General features: G+C 30.9%; 6 protein-coding genes across 9 annotated transcripts in view; 4 read left to right on the forward strand and 2 right to left on the reverse strand.

The window, feature by feature from the left end:
• Nucleotides 1-493: 493 nt before the first annotated feature.
• Rrp4 lies at nt 494-1471 on the reverse strand. Its single transcript, XM_065507165.1, has one exon. The coding sequence runs from the start codon at nt 1437-1439 to the stop codon at nt 543-545; it is 897 nt and encodes a 298-aa protein (XP_065363237.1). The 5' UTR covers nt 1440-1471; the 3' UTR covers nt 494-542.
• A 367-nt stretch (nt 1472-1838) lies between these two features.
• On the forward strand, nt 1839-7611 carry LOC135956970 (nascent polypeptide-associated complex subunit alpha, muscle-specific form-like). 2 transcript variants are annotated; one of them, XM_065507608.1, is made up of 3 exons: nt 1839-1975; nt 2106-3016; nt 5935-7611. In XM_065507608.1, the coding sequence occupies exons 2-3, from the start codon at nt 2227-2229 to the stop codon at nt 6684-6686; spliced, it is 1542 nt and encodes a 513-aa protein (XP_065363680.1). In that variant the 5' UTR covers nt 1839-1975; nt 2106-2226; the 3' UTR covers nt 6687-7611. The 2 variants fall into 2 exon arrangements, with proteins under 2 accessions (XP_065363680.1, XP_065363679.1); XM_065507607.1 differs by lacking the exon at nt 1839-1975 and having other exon boundaries at nt 2027-3016.
• Nucleotides 7612-12116: 4505 nt separating this feature from the next.
• Nucleotides 12117-17131, forward strand: RhoGAP16F (Rho GTPase activating protein at 16F). 2 transcript variants are annotated; one of them, XM_065509682.1, is made up of 5 exons: nt 12117-13259; nt 15883-16218; nt 16284-16389; nt 16500-16682; nt 16911-17131. In XM_065509682.1, the coding sequence occupies exons 1-5, from the start codon at nt 12485-12487 to the stop codon at nt 17008-17010; spliced, it is 1500 nt and encodes a 499-aa protein (XP_065365754.1). In that variant the 5' UTR covers nt 12117-12484; the 3' UTR covers nt 17011-17131. The 2 variants fall into 2 exon arrangements, with proteins under 2 accessions (XP_065365754.1, XP_065365755.1); XM_065509683.1 differs by lacking the exon at nt 16911-17131 and adding an exon at nt 16758-16904.
• Nucleotides 17132-18321: 1190 nt separating this feature from the next.
• LOC135957037 (thioredoxin, mitochondrial) lies at nt 18322-20856 on the forward strand. Its single transcript, XM_065507692.1, has 3 exons — nt 18322-18462; nt 18883-19090; nt 20268-20856. The coding sequence occupies exons 2-3, from the start codon at nt 18902-18904 to the stop codon at nt 20574-20576; spliced, it is 498 nt and encodes a 165-aa protein (XP_065363764.1). The 5' UTR covers nt 18322-18462; nt 18883-18901; the 3' UTR covers nt 20577-20856.
• Nucleotides 20857-21768: 912 nt separating this feature from the next.
• Nucleotides 21769-24550, reverse strand: AMPKalpha (AMP-activated protein kinase alpha subunit). Its single transcript, XM_065506687.1, has one exon. The coding sequence runs from the start codon at nt 24147-24149 to the stop codon at nt 22461-22463; it is 1689 nt and encodes a 562-aa protein (XP_065362759.1). The 5' UTR covers nt 24150-24550; the 3' UTR covers nt 21769-22460.
• Nucleotides 24551-25407: 857 nt separating this feature from the next.
• Nucleotides 25408-26926, forward strand: part of svr (Carboxypeptidase D svr) — a 64832-nt gene continuing 63313 nt past the window's right edge. Inside the window, exon 1 of one of the 2 annotated variants that reach the window (XM_065510350.1) lies at nt 25408-26437. In XM_065510350.1, the coding sequence (XP_065366422.1) occupies nt 25907-26437 (531 nt within the window). In that variant the 5' untranslated portion in view covers nt 25408-25906. The remainder of the gene's footprint in view (nt 26438-26926) is intronic. The other variant, XM_065510351.1, reaches the window with a different exon arrangement.

The raw sequence follows: 26926 nt of genomic DNA on the forward strand, positions 1-26926 counted from the left end.
TTTTAACAAAACTGAATTTTTCTCAAAGGTTCGAGTGGGAAAGATAAAATTTGTTGATCTCATATTCCACACAATACATTGAATTGGATTAAAAATTAAAAGTCCATTTCCTCCACCACATTTACCCTGAGGCTAACAGTTCTAAACTAGTTTCCAATTATAAATTATTTATAACCTTCAGGGTAGTCATTTTTGGAAATTTCTAAAACTCCCTTGTTATATATTTGGTAAAAGATCATGGTTTTTGAAATAGCGGAAATCCCAAATACATATTTATTGAGTACAAAATGAATTGTTTTTGTTTCCGAATCCTTATAGAAATATTACTTAAGCTCTATATTGTGAAAACCAATCAAAATAATAAAGGAGACTTTTCTTGTTGTCTGAGTTCGCAAACGAATTGATCTAATCTCTTATAAAATCTATTCCTTTGCCATATCACTTTCATTTTGTAGCAAAAATAAAACCTAAAAGTAAAATCTTTTTTTAAAAAAAAAAACAAACTTACTCTTATTTACTAATTTATTATTGTCAAATTGCAATCATTCCTCTTGCAATCTCAAACGATGTTGCGTCAAAAAGGCCACATCAAATATGGCCTCTTGCTGCAGCAATTCATGCACTTCATATTTCATAGACTCTTCATAGGCATACAAAATACTAGTGTCGTACAACATCATTTTACAATGGGACAAGGCCAAAATGCAATTTCTTAAACGTGTAATAACTTCACGATCGGCACGAGGTATAACCTCAGAAAGATTTTGTGAGAAGCCACCATCACCGCCGTCTTGTTCCAAATTCACCAAAGGAGAAATCCATATAAAACCATTATTACCCAAAATAATACTGGCACCACAGGGTAAATTGTGAAAATGTGTCTTACGTCTTTTAACCAAAGAGGGAAATACCTTGACCAGAACACCTTGCGAGAGTTTGCCATACTTTAAAGATCTGGTGTACAGGGATAAAGTGCCCTCATCGTAAATATTTTGTACTTCAGCGGATATCAAATCACCTTCTTGCAAGTATTTACGCATAGCTTGTTCATCCTCAGCCACACGTCTTCTCAGCTCACCACCCGGCAAATTTACGGAAGACAGCAGTAGTACAGAATCTAAACGGGAGTTGGTGTTTACTTTCCATCTTTTCTGTTGCACCTCTGTGATGCGCGCCACCACCACATCACCAATTTCTCCGACATAACGACTTTTCAACGGTTTTATGGACACCAATTTATTCACTTGCTCTATCACACCGGCCACCGAGGCTTTAATATCATCACCCTCCACATAGGTGCCATGGCCCTTCATGAAACCCTGTTGGGTTGTAACCACCTCGCCTGGTGTATACAAACGGGGGGCATTTGTTTGGTTTTGGGCCAACAAATCCATATTAACACGATCTAGGGCTAGTTTTATATTCACACTTGTGGACATTTTGTTTAAAGTTTAGTTAATTTCGTTTTAAATAAAGAAAATAAACAAAAATTTTAGTATTTACACGCGGTGTTTTGGTACGAGTTAAATAAAAGTGTAGCCAACAGGGAGGTTGGCAAGACTATCTCTACTATAAGTTGCCATTTGTTTGTTTTCTTTTCACAGCTGTTTGAAAGTGCTGCCATATTGTTTGCTTAACTAGCTAATGTTGTTTTTGTTGTTTAATGCGTCATTCAACCGTTATTGCAAGATGGTGCCATTTACCCAGCAGATTTATACATTGTTGGGTAGTATTGCCAAATTTACTTGATTTTGTTGGTAAACAACAGCAATAAACAACCACTATTTGACATTTCTATGCATTTTTGCCAAAATCAATTGTTTGTTGTTTTTGTATTGCTTGTTGTTTGACCCACATCCTGTTAATTTATGCCCTGGCGTCATATATTTTTGTTGGTGAAATTCAGTATTCATTTTAAAAGCAAACAAATAAAGTGAAAATTATTATATTAACAACAATTTGGGGAGGCAAAGAGGTAAACTGGTTATTAAATTAGTATAGTGAATTATTTATTAAATCGCAACAAAAACATCAGCAAGTCACAAGCACGGCATTAATATATTTATATTTGTTTAACGATTTTATTTTGACAAACATTGTTTTAGTTCTTGGTAAATTTTCAACGAGTGACAGTCGCAGTTAAAATATACTAAATAAAAAAAAGGAAAAATAAAGCTTCCAGAACAAATTTGTGGTGGATTAAATTGGATTTTTGTGTTTAACAAAATGTCTACAGCACCACGTAAATTAGTGGTCGCTTTGATAGTAAGTGTTTTGATAATAGCGGCACCAATATGTGAAGCCAAAAGGTCTTTGGGTGGCAGCAATCGGAAATCTTCATCAGGCGGTGGTTACAGTACACGCCGTCAGCCTACCAGTGTTACTAAGCCTACTTATAACACCAATAGTGGTAGTAGCAGTGGTAATTCCCATGCTGATGCTGCTAAACTCAGCTATCCCAACTATAATTCTCAACCTAATCGTCCGGCCAATACTCCACCAGCGAACAATCAGCCTATAGGCTGGAATGTGCCCAATCAAGGAAATGCCGGACCACCACCAGCCTATTCAGCTTCGAATGTGGCCGGAGGAGCCAAAACTAATATGCATGAAGCACCACCGGTATATCAGAAACCCAATTATGGCGCAGCTCCCCCTAGTTATAACCAAGCTACAGGTACCAACTATGGCGCAGCACCCCAATACAACAATCCAGGTGCCATGCCTGCTGGAGCTACATATCATAGTCCAAATAATCTACCAGCTGGCGCCACATACTATAACAATCCCTCTCATGTTCCCGGAGGTTATGGTGGCGGTGGTGGTGCTTATCCTGCTGGAGGTTATGGTGGTGGCTACCATGCTCCCGGTGGCATGCCTGCCGGCGGTAACTACTATAATTCGCCACAAAACTTGCCTCAGGGCGCTACATATTTGCCCGCTGGTAATGCCTTGCCTCCAGGTGCTGTTCTCTATTCCTCACCACCTCAGCAAACTTCGTCTGGTTTAGGTTTTGGTAAGTGGGACTTTTTTTTAAATAATATTGAGCTTAAGTTATAAATTTAATTGGTATTTTTGAACAGTTTATACATAAAATTAATTTTTTTTAGGGGATTTTTAATGAAAACATTTTTTATGCATAATACCGGTAGTATTTTTCAAACTTTATATTCATTCAAGCATTACATTTTAACAAAAAAGCGTGCATATGACCTTTATTTAAATTTTTCTTTTTTAGTTTAATAACAATGCAAATACATTTTGAAAATGTTTCGTTATATAACACTAGCTGATCTAAATAGATAACAAAATATTTAGTAAACTCATAAAAACAAAACTTTCATAAATACTAAATGAGTAGATCGTTCAACTGTTTTAAATACAGCCACCTACATTAAACTGAAATCTCCATAAAACAGTTTATACTTTTTTTTAAATTATGTTATAGTGTAAATATCACTTGGTAATTATTTTTTCAAACGTGACTAAGTTTTTTTTTCTAATTTCAATTATTGTAATTGAATGCATATTTGAAAATCCCACAGTTTAAAACTAGTTTTTTTTATGTAAAAATTATTAAATATTGTTACTAAGAATTGTTGCTACTAGTTTATCTATCAGGGGAAATAAATTCATTTGACAGGGAATTATAAAACCATTTTTTTTTGTCTTGCGTATTAGGGAAAACCTTAAATATGATTAAAATTTTTTAAAATGTTAGTAAAGAGCTTATATTGAGTAAATAAAGTTAAAAATTTAAAAAAAAAACTGTTATACATAAAAAATAATTGATTATTTTCTTGGTATAAAAGAAACTTGTTTTTGCAGAATACATACGAAAATTTAAATTGTTATACAAATATTAATGTAAAATTTCTGTAATATAATTTGAATTAATTCAATTGTTTGAAATTGTTTTATGTTTTCAACTGTTATGCAAAAATTTTAAACTGGTATACATATATTTGAAACTGTTATACAGAAGTTTAAAACTGTTATACACAATTTTTAAATTGTTATACTCAATTTTGAAATTATTATACACAATTTTCAAAACACAATTTTTTCCAAAATTTTTAAAAAAAAATTTTAAATATTTCAAGACATTTGAAACTTGTATACAAAAGTTTGGAATGGTTACATACTTTTTAAACTGTTATACATTATATTCAAACTATTATACACAAATTATAAACTATTATACTGGAATTAAATACTCTTATAACAAATTTATAACTGTTATACGCCAATTTTAAACAGGTATATATACATTTGAAACTGTTATACTATATTTACTAACAAAATTTAAATAGAAACGTTTATTTCAACTCAAATTTCAAACTATTGTAAGAAAATAAAACTGTTATACACAATTTTCCAAATTGTATACAAAATCTTAAACTGTTATACACAATTTTCAAACTTTTGTACATAATTTTCATACTATTATACTCGAATTTATTACTCTAAACTATTTTTTTATTGTTATACGCCAATTTTAAATCGGTTTACATTCACTTGAAACTGTTATACTATATTTACTAGCCGAATTTAAATCGAAACGTTTATTAATACTCAAATTTCAAACTGTTGTAGGAAATTAAAACTGTTATACACAATTTTTTTTCTCAAATTTTATACAAAATGTTCAAAGTTTTATATAAAATAACTGTTATAATTAAATTTCAAAATGTTCCAGGAAATTAAAACTGTTATACAACATTTTTCAAATTTTATAAAAAAATTTCAAGGTTTTATATGAAATTTTCAAACTGTTATACGAAATTTTTAACTTTTATACACAATTTTCAAACTGTTATACTCAAATTTCAAAATGTTGCAGGAAATTAAAACTGTTATACAACATTTTCCAACTTTTATAAAAAAAAATTCAAAGTTTTATATGAAATTTTCAAAATGTTATACGAAATTTTCAACAGTTATACAAAATTTTCAAACTTTTATACACAATTTTCAAACTGTTATACTCAAATTTCAAAATGTTGCAGGAAATTAAAACTGTTATACAACATTTTCCAACTTTTATAAAAATATGTCAGTTTTATATGAAATTTTCAAACTGTTATACACTATTTTGAAACTGTTATACGAAATTTTTAACTTTTATATACAAATTTTAAACTGTATACAACACCTGAATCTATTAAACTAAATTTTAAATTTTGTATACAGACCATCGAAAAAATCATCACAAAAAGGTCTGATACACCCAACAATTGAATATTTTTAAAACTTTTCATTGTATAGTCTGTCAACCACTGAATTTTGATGTTCTTCTGTAAATTATTTAATCATTTTACTGTCAAGTAAACAAAACCTGTTTCAATGTACATACATTCTCGTGCATTTTGCAGAATATTTAATTTGCCAATTATTCGTTTTTGAAAATTATTCGATTTACAGCACAGAGACGAATGATAAAGGTATAAAAATAATGTTTAATATGCAATTAAATAGAATTTTAAAAACCCTTAAACAAACTGGAAAATTCTTATACAAAATTGAAAAAAAAATCTGCAGAGAATGTTAAATAAATTAAAAATGAAACAAATATTAATAGATTTATAAAGCTAAGATACACTTAGGAAGGACCTTGGAGTTTTTATAAAGCAAATAATAAAATTTTTTTGGACCCTATAGGCAAAGGTGCTAAAATTAAATTAGTTTTCAATTGAATACAAAAAAAAAATACAAAAAAAAACGATAATTTAATTTATTTGTGGGGCATTGATATTGAAGAGTACAAAAGAATAAGTGTTGTTATTCAAAAGTTTATTTACTTTTAATATTAACAATATTTCTTATTTGGGTTAAAATAAATAATAAGTTATGAAAACAAAACAAAAATAAAAACAAACACAAGTAGAGTTTACTTAATGGAATTTTTTATTTATTTTTGTTGACAAAATTTAGGTTCTGGTTTAGCTGCTGGAGCTATAGGCGGTGCTATATTGGGTCATGTTTTAACACCCACACAAACCAGAGTTGTGGAACAAGCTCCTGCTGCTGCAGCAGGCAGTAGCGATGGTGGTCACGATCGCATTATAATCATTAACAATGGACAGGTAATGAACACAACAGATGCCAATGGTGTTACTGTGGTTAATACAGGAGCCACACCAGCCCCTGGAGCACCAGCTGCCGGCGAAACACCCTCACCTTTGGCCCCCATGGCTGCAGTACCAGCCGATATGCCTCAGAATGCTACTAATGCAGCTGATACACCAGCCATGCCAATGGCAGCAGCTGCTGCTCCTGTTGCAGCAGCTGATGGTAGCCCAGCCCCTGCTAATCCTGAACAACCACCAGCACCAGGCGGCATTATCTGTGTGCCAGTACGCGTTAATGAAACTGATCCAGCGGATGCTACCAAAATGATAGAAGTTGAAAAGATTGCCTGTTATCCAGCTCCACCTCCACCACCTGCTGAAGCTGTAAATCCAGCAGCTCCAGCTGCCCCAGCTACACCAGCAGAAGGCCCTGCTCCTTTGGCTCCCATGCAACCCATAACCGCAGGTTCTTCTTCACAGCAATTGCAACAAGAGTCTACCATGATTGGTGATCAAACCATTAAATCAGCCGATAATGCAGCTGGACTGAAAGACAACAGTTTCCTGGCCGCTCTGATGTGCTTCGTATTAAGCTATTTAGTAGCTTATAATTAAATTTGTTTGCATGTTTATGAAACTTGCAGCCTAAAAATCGAACAAACTCATTATATATGTATCATTCTCAAGAATCTTAATGTGAATTAATTAATCTGGTCAAAATAATTGAATATTACTAGCTCTTTATTATTGTTATTTAAATGTTTAGCAAAATTGCTGCACTAATTAATCAAATATTTGTAATTCCAAACATGTTTAATAGCCGTTTAAATTAACCTTGAATTCGAATATATCTGTACGTATTTGTATACTCATAAATTAAACAAAAAACAAACGTGCATAATTGTAGTATACCTCAGTGTAAAAACAAAAAAAAGCTTTAAAATTTATTACCTGCATGAGTATTTTGTTGCCAACTTGTTAAACTCTAAACTATTTAAAACTTCCTTTATATATTCTATAGTAAGCGAAAAAAAGACCCCACAGACAAAATATTTTTTTTATTTTTTTTTGTTATTACATTTGTTTTATTTGCCTGTTTAAAGGACTAGACAGCCAAGCCAACAAAGAGCATAAATCAATATTATTGTTAACCTTGTTACAACCTTCAAAATGTTATCAAACTTTTAACATCTTAATGAATTAAAAATATCCTACACTCCTCCCACGCCCCTTAACAGAATATATAATTGTAATTTAATGGCCTTAAGTAAATAAAAAAACATACATAACTGAAATTAGGGAATTTTTCAAATCAATTTTTTATTACTTTTCATATTTTTACATATTTTTTACTTGTTATTATTGACTATTTACTTTGGCAGCTTTATTTTTTTTTTTTATTCAAATAACTTTATAATACAATAACTATATTATGTATGTACAATAAACGAATAATGAAACATTTTGTTAAAAATTTATTTTTTCAATAAATTTGCACTTTAAATTACTAAAAAAAAACACACCCCCAACACCACCAGCATTTTGAAAGAGTTTTATTGTTTGAAAACGGGATTTTTAATATGAAAAGGTAAAATTTAAAGTAAGAAAGCTTTAACGGACTGGACTCACTGTAACAAGATTTGTATTTACATAGAAAAACTTTTTTTGCGGCTTGAATTACAATATTAACCCTCCAGATTTGCTTTAAAATATATTGTAGAGGAACAAATAAAATGCCAATATTCATATGAGTACTTTTAAAATTAATCTCCATTTAAATACTCAAAATATATCAATATTTATTAAAGAACAATCAAATAAAACTTTTTAGATCATTAAGATCTTTAAAACTCAAATGCCCATACAGCCCAATTATGAATAAAAAATTCCCCGGTAGTTTTTTCCCCATTGAATTTGAATAGGAAAAATGAGAAAAGTGAAAAAAACTCCCGGAGAATTTTTATTCATAATTGAGCTGATAGTTTCTTTTTTTTAATAATAAATAATGAAAATTCTTTCTAAAATTGTAAACTAATAAAAGATTGCAACAATAGAATTTCATTAAAAACTGGAAATGAGAGCATCATCATACTCTTTATATATGAGAACAGTTTCTAAAAAAAGTAAAAAAAAAAACTGATTTAAATGATGAAAATGACCCAATGGCATGCGGCAAGGTGCTTTATCCTCCTGGAGCATGGACAAGGAGACGATTGTAGTGATGTACAAAGCAATTGATTGCTCTTTTATCAATTATGCCGCTTCATAAGGATCTGATTTCTCAGTGACAATCAATGGCGAGGATTGCAGATTTCCCAAAATCATGCACACTAATACAAACAATTAAAATTTCTTTTAATATCTTTCAGGGAAGAAATTTCTATGACAGCAGAGCCGTTACAACCACAATCGATCACAAATATTTATATTTATTCCCACAGGGTGTGGAGGACACAACGTTGATGATCTTTGCGGTTTGGTAAATGGTTATCTCAACGAAATCCACAATTTCTTCACTGCACGTAACCTGCAGCTTACACCGACGAAGTCATCGGCAACACTCTTCACCACTTGGGCGAAGGAGGTAAAACTCAACTTAGGCATCATGCTCGACGGCGTACAAATTCGGACAGTGAACCACTCGAAAATCTTGGGGTTCACTTTTGATAGCCTTTTTACCTCCTCAGCACACGCCACTGCGAAATAGGAACAAGGTCCTCAAGGCACTAGCTGGCAGCACTTGGGGTATGGACAAAGAAAACTTGATAGCAATCTACAAGACGATTGACCGGTCAGTGGTCAACTATGCTGCTCCAGTGTGGTGGCCTTCGTTAAGTAATACTCTGGAGAAATATTCAAAGCTGTCAAAATGCAGCCTTAAGGACCGTCACAGGCTGCCTCCAAATTACCTCCGAACACCACCTTCACGAGGAAACTAAGGTTCTACCGGTCAGGGAACATAACATCATGCTGACGCAACAGTTCCTTCTGGGATATCACCGGAGGAGCCATCCAAACTTCGACATCACACAGTTGGAGTCTCCCCCGAGGCATGTCATACAGGACCTTAGAAAATACGAGGAGAGCATACAGAGGTATGTGCAGGATCCATTTGATCGCAGCTCGTATATGACAGCTTTGAACGACACTCATAGAGACGCCATCAATTCCACCGTAGCAGGATACCGTATGAATGTCGTACTTGGAGGACACCTACCACTGATAGCAGACACCGAAAAAATTCTACCGCGTAAAACAAGAGTCGTTCTGGCTTCTGGTCCCGCATAGACCGTGCCGTCCTCAACTTATGCCCAGTATGTGGTCAAGGTCCCCATGATACCCTCCACATTTTCAACTGTCCAGCCTGCCCTACTTCACTACGTCCAGTAGATTTATGGATCCACCCAGCAGAAGTAGCACAATTCCTTGGACTTGATCTTGCAGAACCCCCAGATTAAATATTGTAAAATTGTTGAAGCTGCTACTACAACAACAACAAATATTTATCAACGACACCACCTGTCGTATCTAACGATGGCGCGGCGCTTTGTCTCAGCATCACATCAAACAAAAATTGAAATATCGAAATTAAGATCTAAAAGCTCTCTCTGCTACCTCTTGGTGCTTGAATAATGAGACTATTGTAGCGACATACAAGGCAATTGGTCGCTCTCTTCTCAATTATGCAGCCCCAGTATGAACTTTATTCCTTAGCGACACTCAATGGCGAGGTTTACATTACAAGAGCTTATAAAATGTTGCATAAAACAGCGATCTAGGTCTGTAGGAAAATAACGACTTATAAGTAGTTTGTATTGAGACTATGTGACTCCAGGTGGCCGGGAAGGGATGAATATGTGATCTATGGTTGTCATACATTGTTGAACTAGGGTAAGGTTAGTCGAGTGTTGTTGCTCTCCTATTGAGCAAGAAAGCCTAGGTAGTACTGACTAAATGGAGGCCACATTCAGATCGAATAATAACGGCGAGATTCTGCAGACGTGACAGAAAATATTCCCACGAAAGCTGCGGTCCCACTAATGATCACTTTTACAGCTTCCTAGAAGGAGCAAATACAAGCAAAAATGTTGGTGAAAACAATTTTGGCGAAAAAAAAAATTTGACGAAAAAAAATTTTTGGTGAAAAAAATATTTTGGCGAAAAAAAAAAAATTGGTGAAAATTAGGTGAACATTTTTGAAAATTATAATTTGAAATTATAAAATGATTTCTTTAGAATCGGATTTCACAAGAAACCCCCAGAACTCAGATTTTTTAACCCTAAATTAGAAATCCTATCTTTAAATTGCTTCTAAAACCTTTTAAATTAACCCGGAATAGATAGAGACCTTTCCTAGATGAAGAAAATATTCTAGAATCTAACTTAACAGGGTTTTAAATTCCTTTTAGACGATGGTGCCAAAATCGAATGTTTTTTAAAATACGAAGGACACAAAACTGTACCCAAAATAGAGTCCATTGCTGGAAATTAGAGAGAATAAGTATTGCAAGTTCATTGAACCTATAAAGGTACGAATTTCTTAAATTCTCTCAGCTGGCAACAGTTTAAATGTAAGTTTTCTTTATTATTAAACTATTCTTTATAATTAAGCTATTATTAATTACAATTTTATTAATAATTAAAGTAAGTATGTATTTATTAATAAATGTGTAATTGAAAATAACCTTGAAATTAATCATGAACAGTGAAACTTTTATTTAGCGGACAGCTAGCTGCGGTTTTAGATTAAATAGCGATTGTCTATTTAAAGAAGTGATTATAAATTATAAAACCTTATTTGAAACCAATGACTGGGAGTTATATTGTTATACGTTGCGAAAAGAAAATAAAACATTTTCAAAATTCAGGGTATAGAGAATATAAATTTCAATGATTTACTTATCGACAGGAATTACCAAACATTTGCTGTTTACAAATTTGTAGCTGAATGTTCAAGATCGGAAACTCACTTTGCTAAAACCTAACTCAGTTTTCAAGAACCTAAGAGGTAAGAATGTATTAGTAAAAAAAATCTATCAACCTAATTATGAATAAAAATTCCCCGGGAGTTTTTCACCTTTTCTCATCTTTCCTATTCATATACAGGCCTGCCACAGAATTTCATTCCGATCGAAAGTGGAATTAATTCCGTATTTTGCTTCTTCAGAAATAGTAAAACGAAAATTTCTTTCGGAATGAAACCACTTTCAGTTTTCAAAGTGGAATTGATATTTGATTGTAATTATTTGGTTTTCTAAAATTTTTAATAAATTTCTGTACCAAAACCTTCACATTTGTTTTAATATGAAAAACGCTGAAGAACCTAAAACGAAATCTATCGGAATAAAAACTACGGAATTGAAACCATTCCGAACAAAATGTGTGACAGGCCTGATACAATGGGAAAAGACTTCCGGGGAACAAACTCCCGCGGAATTTTTTATTCATAATTGGGCTGTATGTGAAAACAAAAACACATTTGTTTGTGTGTGATTATTTTTTAGTAATTTTATTTTTTTGTTTCATTTTTATTCTAGTTTCCGTTCTATGTGTATTTCTCTATAGATCAAAATTAATACTTTTAAATTAAATTCTATAGAAATGTAACTGATCACTACTTAAAACGTCAAAGGGTTAAATTCCATTTTAATTTAAAACATAAATAAATATTACCCCGCCACGCCAAGTAAACAAATACCTTAACGAGAATTATAATACAAACAGTGAGTAATCAACATAAATACCAACAAATTAACAGCAAAAACATGAAAAATATTAAATAAATGCAAAATAATTTAAGTCAATGAAAATCAGCTCCAAAATCCCCCTCGATTAACAAAATTATGCTCTCTGTTTTTTTCCAAAACCAAGATATAGTTAAAAGAGCTGTAATAAAGAGAGAGAGAGTGGGAGAGTAATGAGTAACTGTTATAAATAACGTATTTATATTTAAAAATATATAAATATGGCTCGTACACTCTTCTAAATGATAATGAATAATGAAATATTTTATATTTTTTTTTTGTTATTGTTTAGAACAGCGATAAGATACAATGGGAATCAATTTTCTATAGGCTCCCACAACTAAAAACAAATGCATAGTTTGTCATAACAAGAATAGAGTTTGTAAAAAGAACAATTAATTCAAAAGTGTATAAAAGAATAGAAGAATTTTTAAATTAAACTGCAAATGTTTTCGAAATGTAATAATAAAAAAAAAATAATGATGTGCCTGAGTGATTAGCAAACAAAACTGCATATAAAAATAAAGCCAACCAATGCATGATAAAAATAAATGTATAAAAAATAAACTATAAACTGACCGCAAGTTAAACATACGAGTACTGAAACTCTGCTGCTTACCACCCATTCCCTTCCCTTGTTAGCACTTTACAGGCTTTACAAAATAAAATATGCAGCAGCAGCAGCAATCAACATTTAATAATTACTCTCCTCATTCGCCACAAACACCAGATTCTGCGGGCATTCTTATCGCCAATGCAGGCTCAGCAGCCAACGAACGTAGAGGCCAGAAAAACATTATGAATTGTTTTCGCGATCGTACTCCCAGTTATACGCGCTCGAACAGTAACCTCACACGTGTTAACGTTTTAACAACCACCAAACCTTTGAACTCCCGACCTGAGGCACAAGTTTTACACAATCAGCCCCGTCCTAGACCCATTAAGCTAACTTTATTAAAAAGTTCCAGCACCAGAGACTTGACACGGCTCTACGAATTGGATGTTAATACTCAAATACCACTCACACCCATATCATCCGCCTCTTCAACGGATTTACATAAAATGACTTCATCCTCCTCTTCTACTAGTTCATCCTACAATACTAATTGTTCATCGGCACAGTGTGCAGCACGTTTACAGAAATTGGAACTGAAAATAGAGGAATTGGAAAAGCAATTGCTTAATCAAGACAAGACAACCAAGGCAATGGCTATTCAGGTGCAAGATTTGTGCAAGAAATTTGAACAATTTTCTAGGGAGCAGCAGCAGTTGCAGCAAACTCCAACTAAACCCAAAAAGTCTGCAAGCATGAGATTGGTGAAAAAAGATTCCACAGTGGGAGCCACAGTACAGCCCTCAAAATTGGCAGCCTGGTTAAAGCTGTCCAACTTTTGGAAACAACGGCCCAGTATACAGACACTGAAGGAGCAGAATATTTATAATGGTAAGAAAATAATAGTGAATTTATGAATATTTTCTAAACGATCAGAAACATGACCCAAAAAATAAAAATAAACAAGTTTTCAAATAATTTTTTAGAGTTTTTCATAAAAAAAATTGTTTTAACACAAAAAAAATACATATTTTGGATAAATTTAAAAAAGCATATTTTGGCATATGTTTGTTTTAACTGAATTTTTGACAGCTCTAACACGATAAAACCCCTATTATCCTTAAAATTCCAAATTTCTCTTAATTTTTGGCCATTTTTCCAAACATTTTAAAAAGCATATTTTTGCATATTTTAGCTTATGTTTGAATTTACTGAATTTTAACAGTTCTAATACATATTATCTGTTGGTAACCTAATTTCTCTTAATTTTTGGATATTTTTTACAAAAAATTTAAAAAACATATTTTTGATTTTTATGAATATTAACACGAATACCTATATTAACCTAAAATACTAGTTTCTCTTAATTTTTGGTCATCTTTTGCAAAAATTTTAAAAAGCATATTTTTGCATATTTTAGCATATGTTTGCTTTTACTGAATTTTAACAGCTCTAACACCTATTATCTCTTAAAAACCTAATTTTTCTTCATATTTTAACACGAAACCTCCAATTAACCGTAAAAAACTTAACTTTTGGAAAATTTTCGCAAAACTAATTTCTCTTAATTTTTTGCCATTTTTTTGCAAAAATTTTAAAAAGCATATTTTTGTTTTTAATGAATTTTAACACGAAAACCTATATTAACCGAAAAATACTAGTTTCTCTTAATTTTTGGTAATTTTTTGCAAGAATTTTAAAAAGCATATTTTAGCTTATGTTTGAATTTACCTAATTTTATCAGCTCTAACACGATAAAACACATATTATCTGTTAATAACCTAATTTATCTTAATTTTTGAGCATTTTTCTCAAGAATTTTAAAACGTATTTTTTAGAATATGTTTGCATTTACCTAATTTTAACAGCTCTAACACGTTAAAACACATATCTGTTAATAACCTAATTCATCTTAATTTTTGACCATTTTTGCAAGAATTTTAAAAAGCATATTTTTGCATATTTTAGCTTATGTTTGAATTTACCTAATTTTATCAGCTCTAACACGACAAAACACATATTATCAGTTTATAACCAATTTATCTTAATTTTTGACCATTTTTCGCAAGAATTTTAAAACGTATTTTTTAGAATATGTTTGCATTTACCTAATTTTAACAGCTCTAACACGTTAAAACACATATCTGTTAATAACCTAATTCATCTTAATTTTTGACCATTTTTGCAAGAATTTTAAATATTTTTGCATATTTTTGCTTACTGAATTTTAACAGCTCTAACAAAAGAAAACCTATATTAACCGTAAAATACTAGTTTCTCTTAATTTTTGGTAATTTTTCGCAAGAATTTTAAAAAGCATATTTTTGCATATTTTAGCATATGTTTGCTTTTACTGATTTTTAACATAACTAACATCATAAAACACATATTATCTGTTAATAACCTAATTTATCTTCATTTTTGACCATTTTTCGCAAGAATTTTAAAAAGCATATTTTTGCATATTTTAGCTTATGTTTGAATTTACCTAATTTTATCAGCTCTAACACGATAAAACACATATTATCAGTTTATAACCAATTTATCTTAATTTTTGACCATTTTTCGCAAGAATTTTAAAAAGCATATTTTAGAATATGTTTGCATTTACCTAATTTTAACAGCTCTAACACGTTAAAACACATATTATCTGTTAATAACCTAATTCATCTTAACTTTTGACCATTTTTCGCAAGAATTTTAAAAAGCATATTTTTGCATATTTTTGCTTACTGAATTTTAACAGCTCTAACAAAAGAAAACCTATATTAACCGTAAAATACTAGTTTCTCTTAATTTTTGGTAATTTTTCGCAAGAATTTTAAAAAGCATATTTTTGCATATTTTAGCATATGTTTGCTTTTACTGATTTTTAACATAACTAACATCATAAAACACATATTATCTGTTAATAACCTAATTTATCTTCATTTTTGACCATTTTTCGCAAGAATTTTAAAAAGCATATTTTTGCATATTTTTCCTTATGTTTGAATTTACCTAATTTTATCAGCTCTAACACGATAAAACACATTATCTGTTAATAACCTAATATATCTTAAATTTTGGACATTTTTCGCAAGAATTTTAAAAAGCATATTTTTGCATTTACTGAATTTTAACAGCTCTAACAAGAGAAAACCTACATTAACCTTAAAAAACTAATTTCTCTTAATTTTTGGCCATTTTTTGCAAAAATTGCTTTTACTGAATTTTAACATCACTAACATTATAAAACCTCTAGTATCTGTTTAAAACGTAATTTTTTATAATTTTCGCAACAATTTTAAAAAACATATTTTTGCATATTTTAGCATATTTTTTCTTTTACTGAATTTTAACGGCTCTAAAGCCACAAAACAACTATTATCTGTGAAAAACCTATTTTCTCATCACTTTTGGCCATTTTACGCTTATTACTCTTATAAAAGAGTCTCATCCACTGTGACCTTTTGAACCTAAACCAAAAAAAATTCCTTTAATCTAACTTTAAATTATTTCTAAACCCTTTTAGATGAGCCCTGTTTCGATACTGAAATCGAATTGGTGTTAAAAGATGAAGTACACAAAACTGTGCCCAAAATTGTGGTCGATTGCTGTCAATTAATCGAGGATAAGTATCGCAAGTCCAGCGAACCGATTGAGGGTATATATAGACAATGTGGGGATTATAATAAAATGCAGGCCTTAAGATTTAGCATAGATGCCAATGATTATATGGCCTTGAGGCAAACCAATGTGGATATACATACTTTGGCTGGAGTGTTGAAATTATTTTTAAGAGAAATCAAAAGTCCCTTAGTATCGGCGAATGAGGCTAAAACATTTATAGGCAAACCCAATCAGTGGTGTAAGTATTTTTAATAATTATTATTTATATAAGAAAATATTTAAATAATAAATTATTTCTTCTAGTGTTGACTGATTTGCCTAGTAAATTGGAAATCTTAAAAAGACTGATACGTTCCCTGCCGGAAGTGAATCGTGATACTATGGAATATTTATTTGCACATTTCAATAAGTATGTTAGTTAGCCTAGACTAAAACCTGATTACTCAACAATATTTGTTCACAATATAATCTAAGTAACCCATATAAATTTAATTGTTGCTGCTTTATCTTTTTTCGTAGATTAACCAAAGTACCTTTACAACATATAAGTGCCGAAACGTTATCATTGTCTGTAACACCCTCCATATTTCATAGCGTACAATCAGGTGCCCGCATGCAAGACATACACCTGCTGCTAAAAGAAAGTGAAATTCTGGCCGATTGTGTTAAAATCATGATCGAATATCATCAAAAAATATTTCAGTAAGTTGTTGGTTATAATTAGGAATTCTTAACCCAAAAATCTAATTTTTTTTATATAAAATTTTAAAAATATAGCCAAAGTCTAGATAATATTGCTAATACAGCACAATTACCAACACCTTTACCTCGTTCCCTTATCCATAATCATCAAAATTCCTGAATATTTGTTGTCCTCTATCGCTCTCTCTCTCTCTCTATCTATCTCACAATTTGCTTGAACATTTTTAGATGCACTTCGGATCGTAAGCAACAGAGAAATCGCATTAGCGTAAGGAATTTGAAGAAAACTCTGTCACATCCGGATTTATTATTTCAAAATTTATTTTGATTTTAAATAATTGAACAAAAAGTATTATTTTTAAAATCTATTTATAAGGAAATACTCAATGCAAAGCAATGTAATGTAAATGGAATTGAATAAAGAAACATATTTTATAATTTAAAGGAAATATTTAATTATTAACAAGTTATTATGGTGGCTATAATAAGGACATCGTGGGCAATTTAATACCGTTATCGATTCTTGTTTTGCCAGATCACCAAGGACCGATATAGCGTTCAACACCACGTGCAAATGATAAAATTGTGGAATGGAAATGAAATGGAAACTTACCCAAATTTTCATTTTCAGCGATTTCTGAATGAATGGATAATCCAAATGAGATCCAAGAACGTCCAATGCATTCAGAAAAATTCTCTGTTTGGTGTAGATTTTGGGCTGGCGGCGTTCGATCCATATTTATTTAAGAACGATGTTGGCCAGGGCTTCACTGTCAACGGCGAGTGCTATAGGTTGATGATTACCAACTTCTTTAAGCATGAATTGGATGATCGGCGCTATGTGCCACACAGCTCATGTCACATTGGACATTCTGCACGAGCGATTTGGGGGCATGGTCATCTCACGTATAGATGAGTGAACTGGTCACCTAGATCGTGCGATTTGACATGGTGCAGGTCTATGCGAGGCTGAGGCTCAAACTATAGCGGCCATCAAACCCATGTCATCGGTCAAATTTAAATCCTAAATATATCATTATTGTTTTTTACTAGAAACTGAAAAAAGTAAAATTACAAATGTTTTTTGTATAATTTGTTGTAAAATATGTTTCTGATTTACAATTTTTATTAAAAATATTAAAATTTTGAAATTTTCTTACTTATTTTATAATACAAAGGAAATATAAGATTTATTAAAGAAAAAAGTAAAAAATACAACTGTTTTTTGTGTAATTTATTATAAACCAGGTTTTTTACATACAATTTTGAGTAAAAATATTAAAATTTTACTTATTTTCCCAAACATTTTTTAAAAACTTGAAATTTCTAATTTATTTTTTAATTCTAAGGAATCTTTTCTTTATAATTTCTTGTAAAATAGGTTTTTTGTTTATAATTTTTAATAAAAATATCAAAATTTTACTTATTTTCTTTAAAAATCTGATAAAAACTAGAAATTCTTAAAAATTTCTTAAATTCCTTAAACTTCTTATTTCCATTTATTTTTTGTTCCAGTGCTTCTCAAACTGTATTATAACATCTATCTGGCATCTCTTTTTGTTTTTATTTTTATCAAATGTCATTTTTTCATTGACAAAAAAACAAGAGCACAAAAATTTCCCCTCTCATTTGACATTTCCCTTATAAATTATTTCTACTTTGTTTTCATATGGAATAATAAAACAACGAATTTTTATAGATTTTTTCACACAAAATTTATGAAAATAATAACTAAAACGTAGAAAATAAATAACGATCAACATAAATTATAAAAATATAAGTGAGTAATAACGAAATATTGTAAAATAAAAGTGTAACAAAACAAAATATTACCTCATCTTTAAAAGTAGTAAAGAAAAAAAAGCATTACAAAAAAACACACACTCATCAATTGTTAAAGGGGAAATTATTGGTTTTATTAAAGGGGTAAAGGGACAATATAGTTTTTTATGTTTTTAAACAAAGTTGTAGAAAAATAATAGAAATTTAAATAAATTATGCAAAATTTGGTTGTTTTCGTTTAAAAACAAATAGTTTTGTTTGACTAAAAAAAAAATACACGCGTCTTTTTTTAAGATGATGGCTGTTCATATTTAATCTTATCTAAAGTTTAAACACTAACCTAATAACGTTTATTTAATTTATTTTCAATTATTTGATAACCAAGTTAATTAACCTTATGCAGTTTATTTACTTTTAGCGTTTTATAAAAAGGAGACATGTTAAAAATTGCCGCAGAAGGTGTTATGCCACGTTTGGTGTCTTGCATACAAACCTCTTCGAGTGCCCAAAATGCCTGTCAACGTTTGGCTCCCCTAGCTGTGACGGCCACACAAAAATGTTTATCACAATCACAGACGGCCTTGAAAAAATACGTTGTTAAAGATCATTATGAGTTTGATCGGAAAGTGAGTATAATAGAACAAAATTAAGTAAATCAAAATTATAGATAATAAAGCTGTGATAAAATGCTTTTAGTTATATAAGCTCTCATTTTATTTATCACTCACTAATGCTAAATTATGTAGCTACATTATTTTTAGAATATGTATTTGACCTTTTATATTTTCATATCAATATAAGATTAATCTTTTGCTTAATTTAAATATGTATGTCGCTGATTCATTGCTTAATTTGTATTGAAATTTTATTTTCTGTGTTTTTCATTGCATCTAGTGTTTTCATTACCTTTACAATGTCAGTTTATTGTGAAAGTTTTATTGTGGTTTGTTTACATTTTCTTTGATATCTCCTCTATGTTTATTAAAAGGTCTTCTAAAGAACTTTAAAATATGGCTTCAGTTCCTAAATTTATCCTTTTTATTGCGTTTTCATTAATTTTTATTTAATTATTAAGTTCAATTGCTTATATTTTTATTAATCCTTTTTATTATAATTTATTTTATTTACATTTTGCTATTGAGTTTATTTTATATCTCATTTTTTCATAATAACAGTGTGATACTTTTTCATATAACAGTTATATCCTGGTTTGTTTACATTCTGCATATAGCTTCTTCTTCCTTTTTTTCATTTAATTATCATTGCATTATTGTTTACCTTTTTAATTGTTGACTATTTTGTTGTTGTAATTGTTTTGATTAACGGTTACATTTCCTTTTATTTACTAGTGATAATTAACTGCTCTCTTTCTCTTTCATATAACAGTTATATCCTGGTTTGTTTATATTGTATCAGTATATCTGCATATGCTTCTTCTATGTTCTTCTTCTTCTTTACTTAACATTGTAACGGTGAAATAGTATTGTTTACCTTTTTAATTGTTGTTACATTTCCTTTTATTTACTAGTGATAATTAATTAGTATCTTTCTCTCTCATTCATTAATGTTTATTTTTTCTTTGTTTGGCCAGCTGATTCATGGTATTTTCTCATTTGTTTATCGTAAAAAGTAAATAAAATTATGCAACCTGTATAAATAAAAATTTACCTTAAAATAAACACAACAACAAAAGAACTAATATTTTGTATTCATGATTTTAAGCACGTACTCTCTAAACCAAAAAAATGACCTTTTAATATTTATATTTAATTTTTTTTGTAAAAATTATCTTTTTTTCCCAAGGTCATCAATAGTGATATACCCGTTATTGTAAATTTCCATGCAGAATGGTGTGATCCCTGCAAAATTCTCACCCCCAAAATGGAAGAACTTTTAAAGGATTCCACGGAAATCGATTTGGCCATTATAGATGTTGAAAATAATACGGATTTAGTGGAAACGTTTGAGGTTAAGGCGGTGCCAGCTGTTTTGGCTTTCCGCAATGGTGTGGTGGTGGACAAGTTTATTGGTCTGGTCGATGCCAATAGCATAGAATCGATCATTGACAAATTGAAGCGTAAAAATCGCTCCGCAGATGACGACCAGAAATGATGTAAAGATTTGTTATAGTGAAATTTTGTTGAAGTTAGTAATTAACACAGCAAAGAATTGAATAGTTTAGAAGAGGTTTGTTTTCTTTTATGTGTAAATCATGTAACAAATAATGTTTGTGTTTACTTTTTTTTCTAATCAATTAGTGGATAGTATAAGTTTATAAAAAAAAAATTTAATGATAAATAATAAAAAAAACGAAAAAATTTAAAAGATATTTCAAGTTTATGTAAAAAAAATTAACGTGTAAAATAAAATACAGGGTGTTGAACGCAATAAATTTGATTGAAAGCTTATTTATTCTTGGCAGTACACCATGTTGAAGACTTTAATTACATTTTAAGTTTATTACGTTTGACATTTTCCCTCAAAATGACAGCTGTCATGTTGATAGTAGATTTTAAGGACTTCAAATAGTTCCTGTTTCAGACTCCCTTTGTTAGATTAATAGATTTTTTATTAAAATACAGCTGTCAAAAGATTTCTCTGGACCAATTAACGTTTTCAGTCACCTTTTTAAATATTCACTTTTCTCTCTTTTGGATTTTCAGAATCTTTTTGAAATATCCCATTCAGAATATAGAATTCAAACCCCATTTTTTTATTAAAATTTTGATTTCGTTTTAATAGGTCTATAAGAGGTACCAGTCAAGTTGACAGAAAAAGATTTTTATAGGATTTCTTATTCCTTTTGTTATATTAATAGTTTTCTAAATCAGTGACAGCTGTCAAACGATTTCTCTAGACCCATCAAAGTTTATAGACCCCTTTTGAAATATTCAGTATTCTGTCTTTTAGGATTTCAATATCTTTTTGACATATCCCATTGTCAAAAGGTGACAGCTGTCAAACTAACAAACAGTATTAGAATTACAAACCCATTTTTTTATTAAAATTTTGATTCAATTTTAATAGTTGTGAATAACAGCCAGCAGACAAGTTGACAATCAACGATTTTTATAGGATTTCACACTCCTTTTGTTATATTAATAGATTTTTTTATTCAGTGATTTCTCTAGTCCCATCTGTGTTTGAAGACTCTTTTTGAAATGTTCACTCTTCTCTCTTTAAGTTATGAAAATCTATCTGACATATCCCATTGTCATAAAGATATAGCTGTCAAACTGACAGCACTAGAATTCCAACTCCTTTTTAATATTTTTTTTTTATTTTATTACCCAAAATAAAACAATTTTTTGGATTCCTTTATTTTTTTAATACTTCTTTAACTTTATTTAACAAAAGAAATGTGTATTCTTAAAACTAATACAAAAATAATAATTATTATTGCGACCAAACTAATATAATTTATAGAATTTATTGCATGCTCTAGCATGCTAAAGTAATTTCCACTCTTTTTTTTATATAAAATTTTTCATTACAAGCCATTCGTTGCTAATAAACCATAAATATAAACTAAATACTAGCAAAGAAATAATAACAATATTTAGGGGGGAAAACAAAAAAGGACAAAACAATTAAAAAAGAAAGATTACATAGTTTGAAAATTGTAAAAAAAAAGTTTTAAAAACTTTTGTTTAAAAAGTTGTAAATTTACAACAATTGCAAGTTTTAAATATATTTAAACAAAAAAGCTAGACCCCAGAAAACCCAGAAACTAAATTATTTTTGTAAAATATTAAAGAGTTTGTGAAAAACTATTTTGTACTATAAAATTTCATTACAGGGATTATAAATTTCTTAAAAGTTTAGAACTGTTTTTTTGTTTCATTTCCAAATTTCCTGTTAAATCTATTAAACAAACTCAATTTTTTTCTCATAAAGAGAGTAATTGGGGCATTAGTTAATAAATGTTAGTGTTATTAAAAGAAAAAGCCAATTTTATGTTAATAAAAACTTAAATACATATATAAAAGGTGTTAATTAACGTGCCAATTGTATAATTAAAGCAGCACACATTTCAAAAAATTCCATTGTATGATGACCCGTGGGCTGTGGTGGCATAAGACCTATATTGCTCAAGGGCGGTGGAGTTAGACTCTCCAAAATAACATCATCACCCTGTTCGACTTCATCGTGTGTTAATGATTTAAAATCCAGCAAATAACTCTTGGCATCCACCTGATATAGTTGCAAAGACATTTTTGAATGTTTGCCGGTTTTGGTATTTTGACGGCGTACACGCACATGATAAGGATTAATAATTTTCCACTCATAGTCCAGGGCTTTCATGGCACGATACACCTCCAACATAATATCATTAGGTTTGCTCTGAGAGCGTATGCCCAAATGCCATTTGGCTCTTTTGATGGGTGTGCCTCTAGCGGTTTTCTCGGGGAAGGCAGCTCCGCCCTGTGATTGCACCATAGACATGGCCAATTGTCGTTCCCTCATGGGAGCTATACGTTCGGGATGGGGTTTCATAGAGGGTGTTAGGGATGTTCTTCCCGGAGTAGAGCTACCAGATCCCGAACCTCCAGCCAGAAGTTCAGGACTTTCATTGGGCGAATGGGCGGCTGGGGGTGGTGATCCGGCCACAAAGAAATTGTTTATCTCGGTTTTGGCCGCCTCATCGGCAAAACGTTTGTTGTCTATGATCAAATGATAAGCTATGGCCAATTGATCATGAGGATCACCACTCAATAAGGCATTGTGTACTTCCTGCTCCTTAACGCCAAACTTGCCGCACACTTCGGACACTGCATAGGTATCAATAACATTCGAATCTTGTTCTATGGAGGAAGGGAACAAGTAGGAGGGTAAATCCTTTTGGAACCACTCATGTTTCTTAATCTCCTCTATGTTGGCGCGCTTCAAAGGATCCACCTGCAACATTTGACACACCAAATTCACCACCTGCTTATTCAAATACTCCGGTATGGGGAATATGCCCGATTTAATTTTGCGGAACAAGGTGGGCACATGCTCATCATCGAACGGCAAAGTGCCACAAAGTAAGGCATACAAAATAACACCACAAGACCAGATATCCACCTCGGGACCAGCATACAATTTGCCCGAAATAACCTCTGGCGCAGCATAATTAGGTGAGCCGCAAGAAGTCCTCAAAAACTCACCATCCAACATCATGTTGGACAAACCAAAATCAGCAATTTTCACATGGCGATTATGATCCAGCAATAGATTTTCTGGTTTCAAATCACGATGCACTATCATATGGCGATGACAATAGTCTACGCCCGAGATAATCTGCTGGAAGAAACGGCGTGCTTCATGCTCTTGCAATTTACCATGTTTGACAATATAATCGAACAACTCTCCGCCACTCACATACTCCATGATCATGAAAATATCAGTGGGTGTGGAAATAACCTGATACAGTTTAATAATATGAGGATGTCTAAACAGCTTTAGATTTTGTATCTCTCTGCGAATCTTGCCCACCACATCCAATGATTTGATTTTCTGGCGATTCAAAATTTTCACCGCCACCTTGTGTTTGGTCATTTGATGTTCTCCTATCTTGACCTTGCCAAAGGTGCCCGTACCCAAGGTGTTGCCCAGCAAATAATGGCCGATCTTCACCAAGGGCTGTGGGCCGGAGCCCGTATGCACCAAATCCGAGGCCGCCGATGATCTAGAGGTAGGCATTTTTGTAATTATTCAAATTCCAAGGTTCTCTTTATGAATTTCCGTATATATTTTTATTTTATTCCCTTCTATGGGGTGTTGTAGTGTATGCTTCTTCCCGTTTCTATAATGTCGTCGTAGTTTTTTCTTTTTCTTTTCAATTATTTCTTTTTACTTTTTCTGTCTCACTACTAGTTTTTCTTACTATTTCTGGTTAAAGCTCCTAAAATGAGCATTAATTTGTAGATAATTCCTATCCACACACATTTAAATTCGTTATGGTTTAATAATTTTTATAAAATTCCTTTAGTTTTTGCAGTATTTTATAAATTTTCTTTAGTTATTAATCACTTTTTCGCACAAAAAAAAATTATGATCTAAATGAAAAGTTCTTTTTCTTGTGTCTTGTCAATTAAAATGGGAATTTTCCATAAGAGATTTTGACAGTTTAGCAAAATAAAAGGGAAATTTTTGTTGTTGTTCTCAGTATTACAGTTTGAGAAGCACAATAACAAAGTAATCAAACTAAGAGAGTTGCCATATTGAGGGTGGTAATGAAAAAACATAAATTTGAAGGAATTTTTTAAAAATAATAAAAATTAAGTGAAATAATTTAAATGTCATTAAAATTAAAAGAAATTTTATCTCAAAACTGTTTAAATTTTGTAATTATTATTAATATTTTTGTACAAATTTAAAAAGCTTATTCAGAAATAGTGCTATATTTGGTAATAAACTTTTCAATAATAGTTATTAAATCTTGAGGTCTGTTTTAAAAAAATCGGTGGCTCAAAAAAAGTTTAAATTATATATAATAACTATTTGGGAATAAATTAAATTTAAAAGAATTCCAATATTTTCTTATATTCCTACATAGCAGACTCAAAACTTTGGAAATATTTTAATATTCCTATTTAACAGGGGCCGTGGCTTTGAACTGTATCCAAAAACGGGATTGTAATTGGTTAAATATATTTATATAAAGCAAAAACGGACTCAGAACAACAGCTGATTGTATTAGGTGAAGAAAACGTTTGACACAAATATTGCTACGTGGAGACCTAGGGTTAGTATTAGTTGGGGTATGGACAAAGAAACATTACTAGCTACATACAAAATGATTAGTCGATTAGGTGATACTCTGTGGAGAAATTTTCAAAGTTCTCGAAAAAAAAACCTTTAAAATTAGTGTTTTAAAACAATTTTCCTAAAATAAATAAAAATTTTCTGTTTATTTACAAAAATATTTGATTTGAATACTTTTTTCTTTAACTTGGCGTTTTTCATTAATGCCTACATCTGGTAGCTTTGGTAAGAAACTTTACGTTTCGTGTCAAAAGAAAGTTGACGTTCGAGTAAACAACAACATAAGAAAACGGTAGATTTGTGGTAGTGACGACGGTGTAAAATTAAATTAATTTATTATTTTTGTGGCAAAATAAAATCTAATTTAATAAAAATTCAAACCCTAAAAGTGCCTTCTAAAAATATCTATTAAAATCTGTATAACAAAAGAAGTTTAAAGTGAAGAAAAATACTAAAGAAGTATTTGGCAAATACAAAGAAAGGCAGCCAGGCAACAAAAGAAATCATAACAACAACGTCATCAAAGTTAAAAAATAATATAAAAAAATACAAGAAAAAATCCAAAAAATAAAGAATTTAATGTCAAAAGAATAAAAAAAATCATTGAAATTAAAAGAAAATTCCCAGAAAATATATTAAATAATCATTTTTATATTCAAGTGTTAAAAAAAATTTATTAATCATAAAGAAAAATGCGCGCAGGTGCGCTGCATTCTAAAGGGTGGCTGTCCCAATGGTCAGCCAAATGTGAGTCATTTAAAGCCATTAATTGGCTTTTAAATGTCACTGCTTTAGTGTTGTTCTTATTGTGCGGTGATTTTAAGGCTCATGCGCAAGTGGTAGAAAATGAATCGTTTATTAATGAGCCCAAATATTTGGATAACGCCGCGATCGGTTCTTTATTCTCGGATTTACAACGTCAATATCCGCATTTAGCTCGCTCGTATTCTATCGGTAAAACCTTACAAAATCGTGATATGAATGTGTTGGCTGTTACAGGCCCCGGTGATGTGTTAGTGGGTGATTTATTGAAACCGGTGGTGAAAGTTGTGGCCAATATACATGGTGACGAAGCTTTGGGCCGTCAAATGTCATTGTATATGGCTCAGTATTTGGTATTGAATTATGCCACAGTGAATGAGGTTCAAGAGTTGTTGAATACTACGGAGATTCACTTTTTGCCCAGCTGTAATCCGGATGGTTTTGCGGCAGCTAAGGTAAATGTAAGTTTTAATACAATTTTTTATTATTTCTTTCTGGTAAAGTTGAAAAATGCTTGTTCTGGGATAAAAAGTAGCCTTTTAATTAACAAGGCTTTTTTATTTTGGCGGACATTTTGCACTTTCTCTGCCCTTTGCATTGTTTAAATTCGTTTCTGATAAAATTTAAACAGATAGCGAAGATATTTAAGTCTACTTCTATTTTATCAGGAGTGAAATTGTTGCCTTTTTATGAATGCTTATTTATTATGTGAAAAATTTTGCCCGGTTTGTGTTATTTACTAAAAAAATAAACCATTTTTTGCAATATTTTTTGGCTCAACTTTCTCATGTTGAAAATGTTGCCTCTAGAAAAAGCACAAAATAGGTTAAATTTATTGCCTTCAATCTTTAAATATTAATAGGTATAACTCAAACCTGTTTAATTGTTTGGCTTTAATTTTATCAGTTGTGAACATTTTAAATTTCAACGCATTTTTATTCAGTCGGAAA

This window comes from Calliphora vicina, chromosome 4, assembly GCF_958450345.1.
Source record: "Calliphora vicina chromosome 4, idCalVici1.1, whole genome shotgun sequence".
Classification (NCBI taxonomy): Eukaryota; Metazoa; Arthropoda; class Insecta; order Diptera; family Calliphoridae; genus Calliphora; species Calliphora vicina.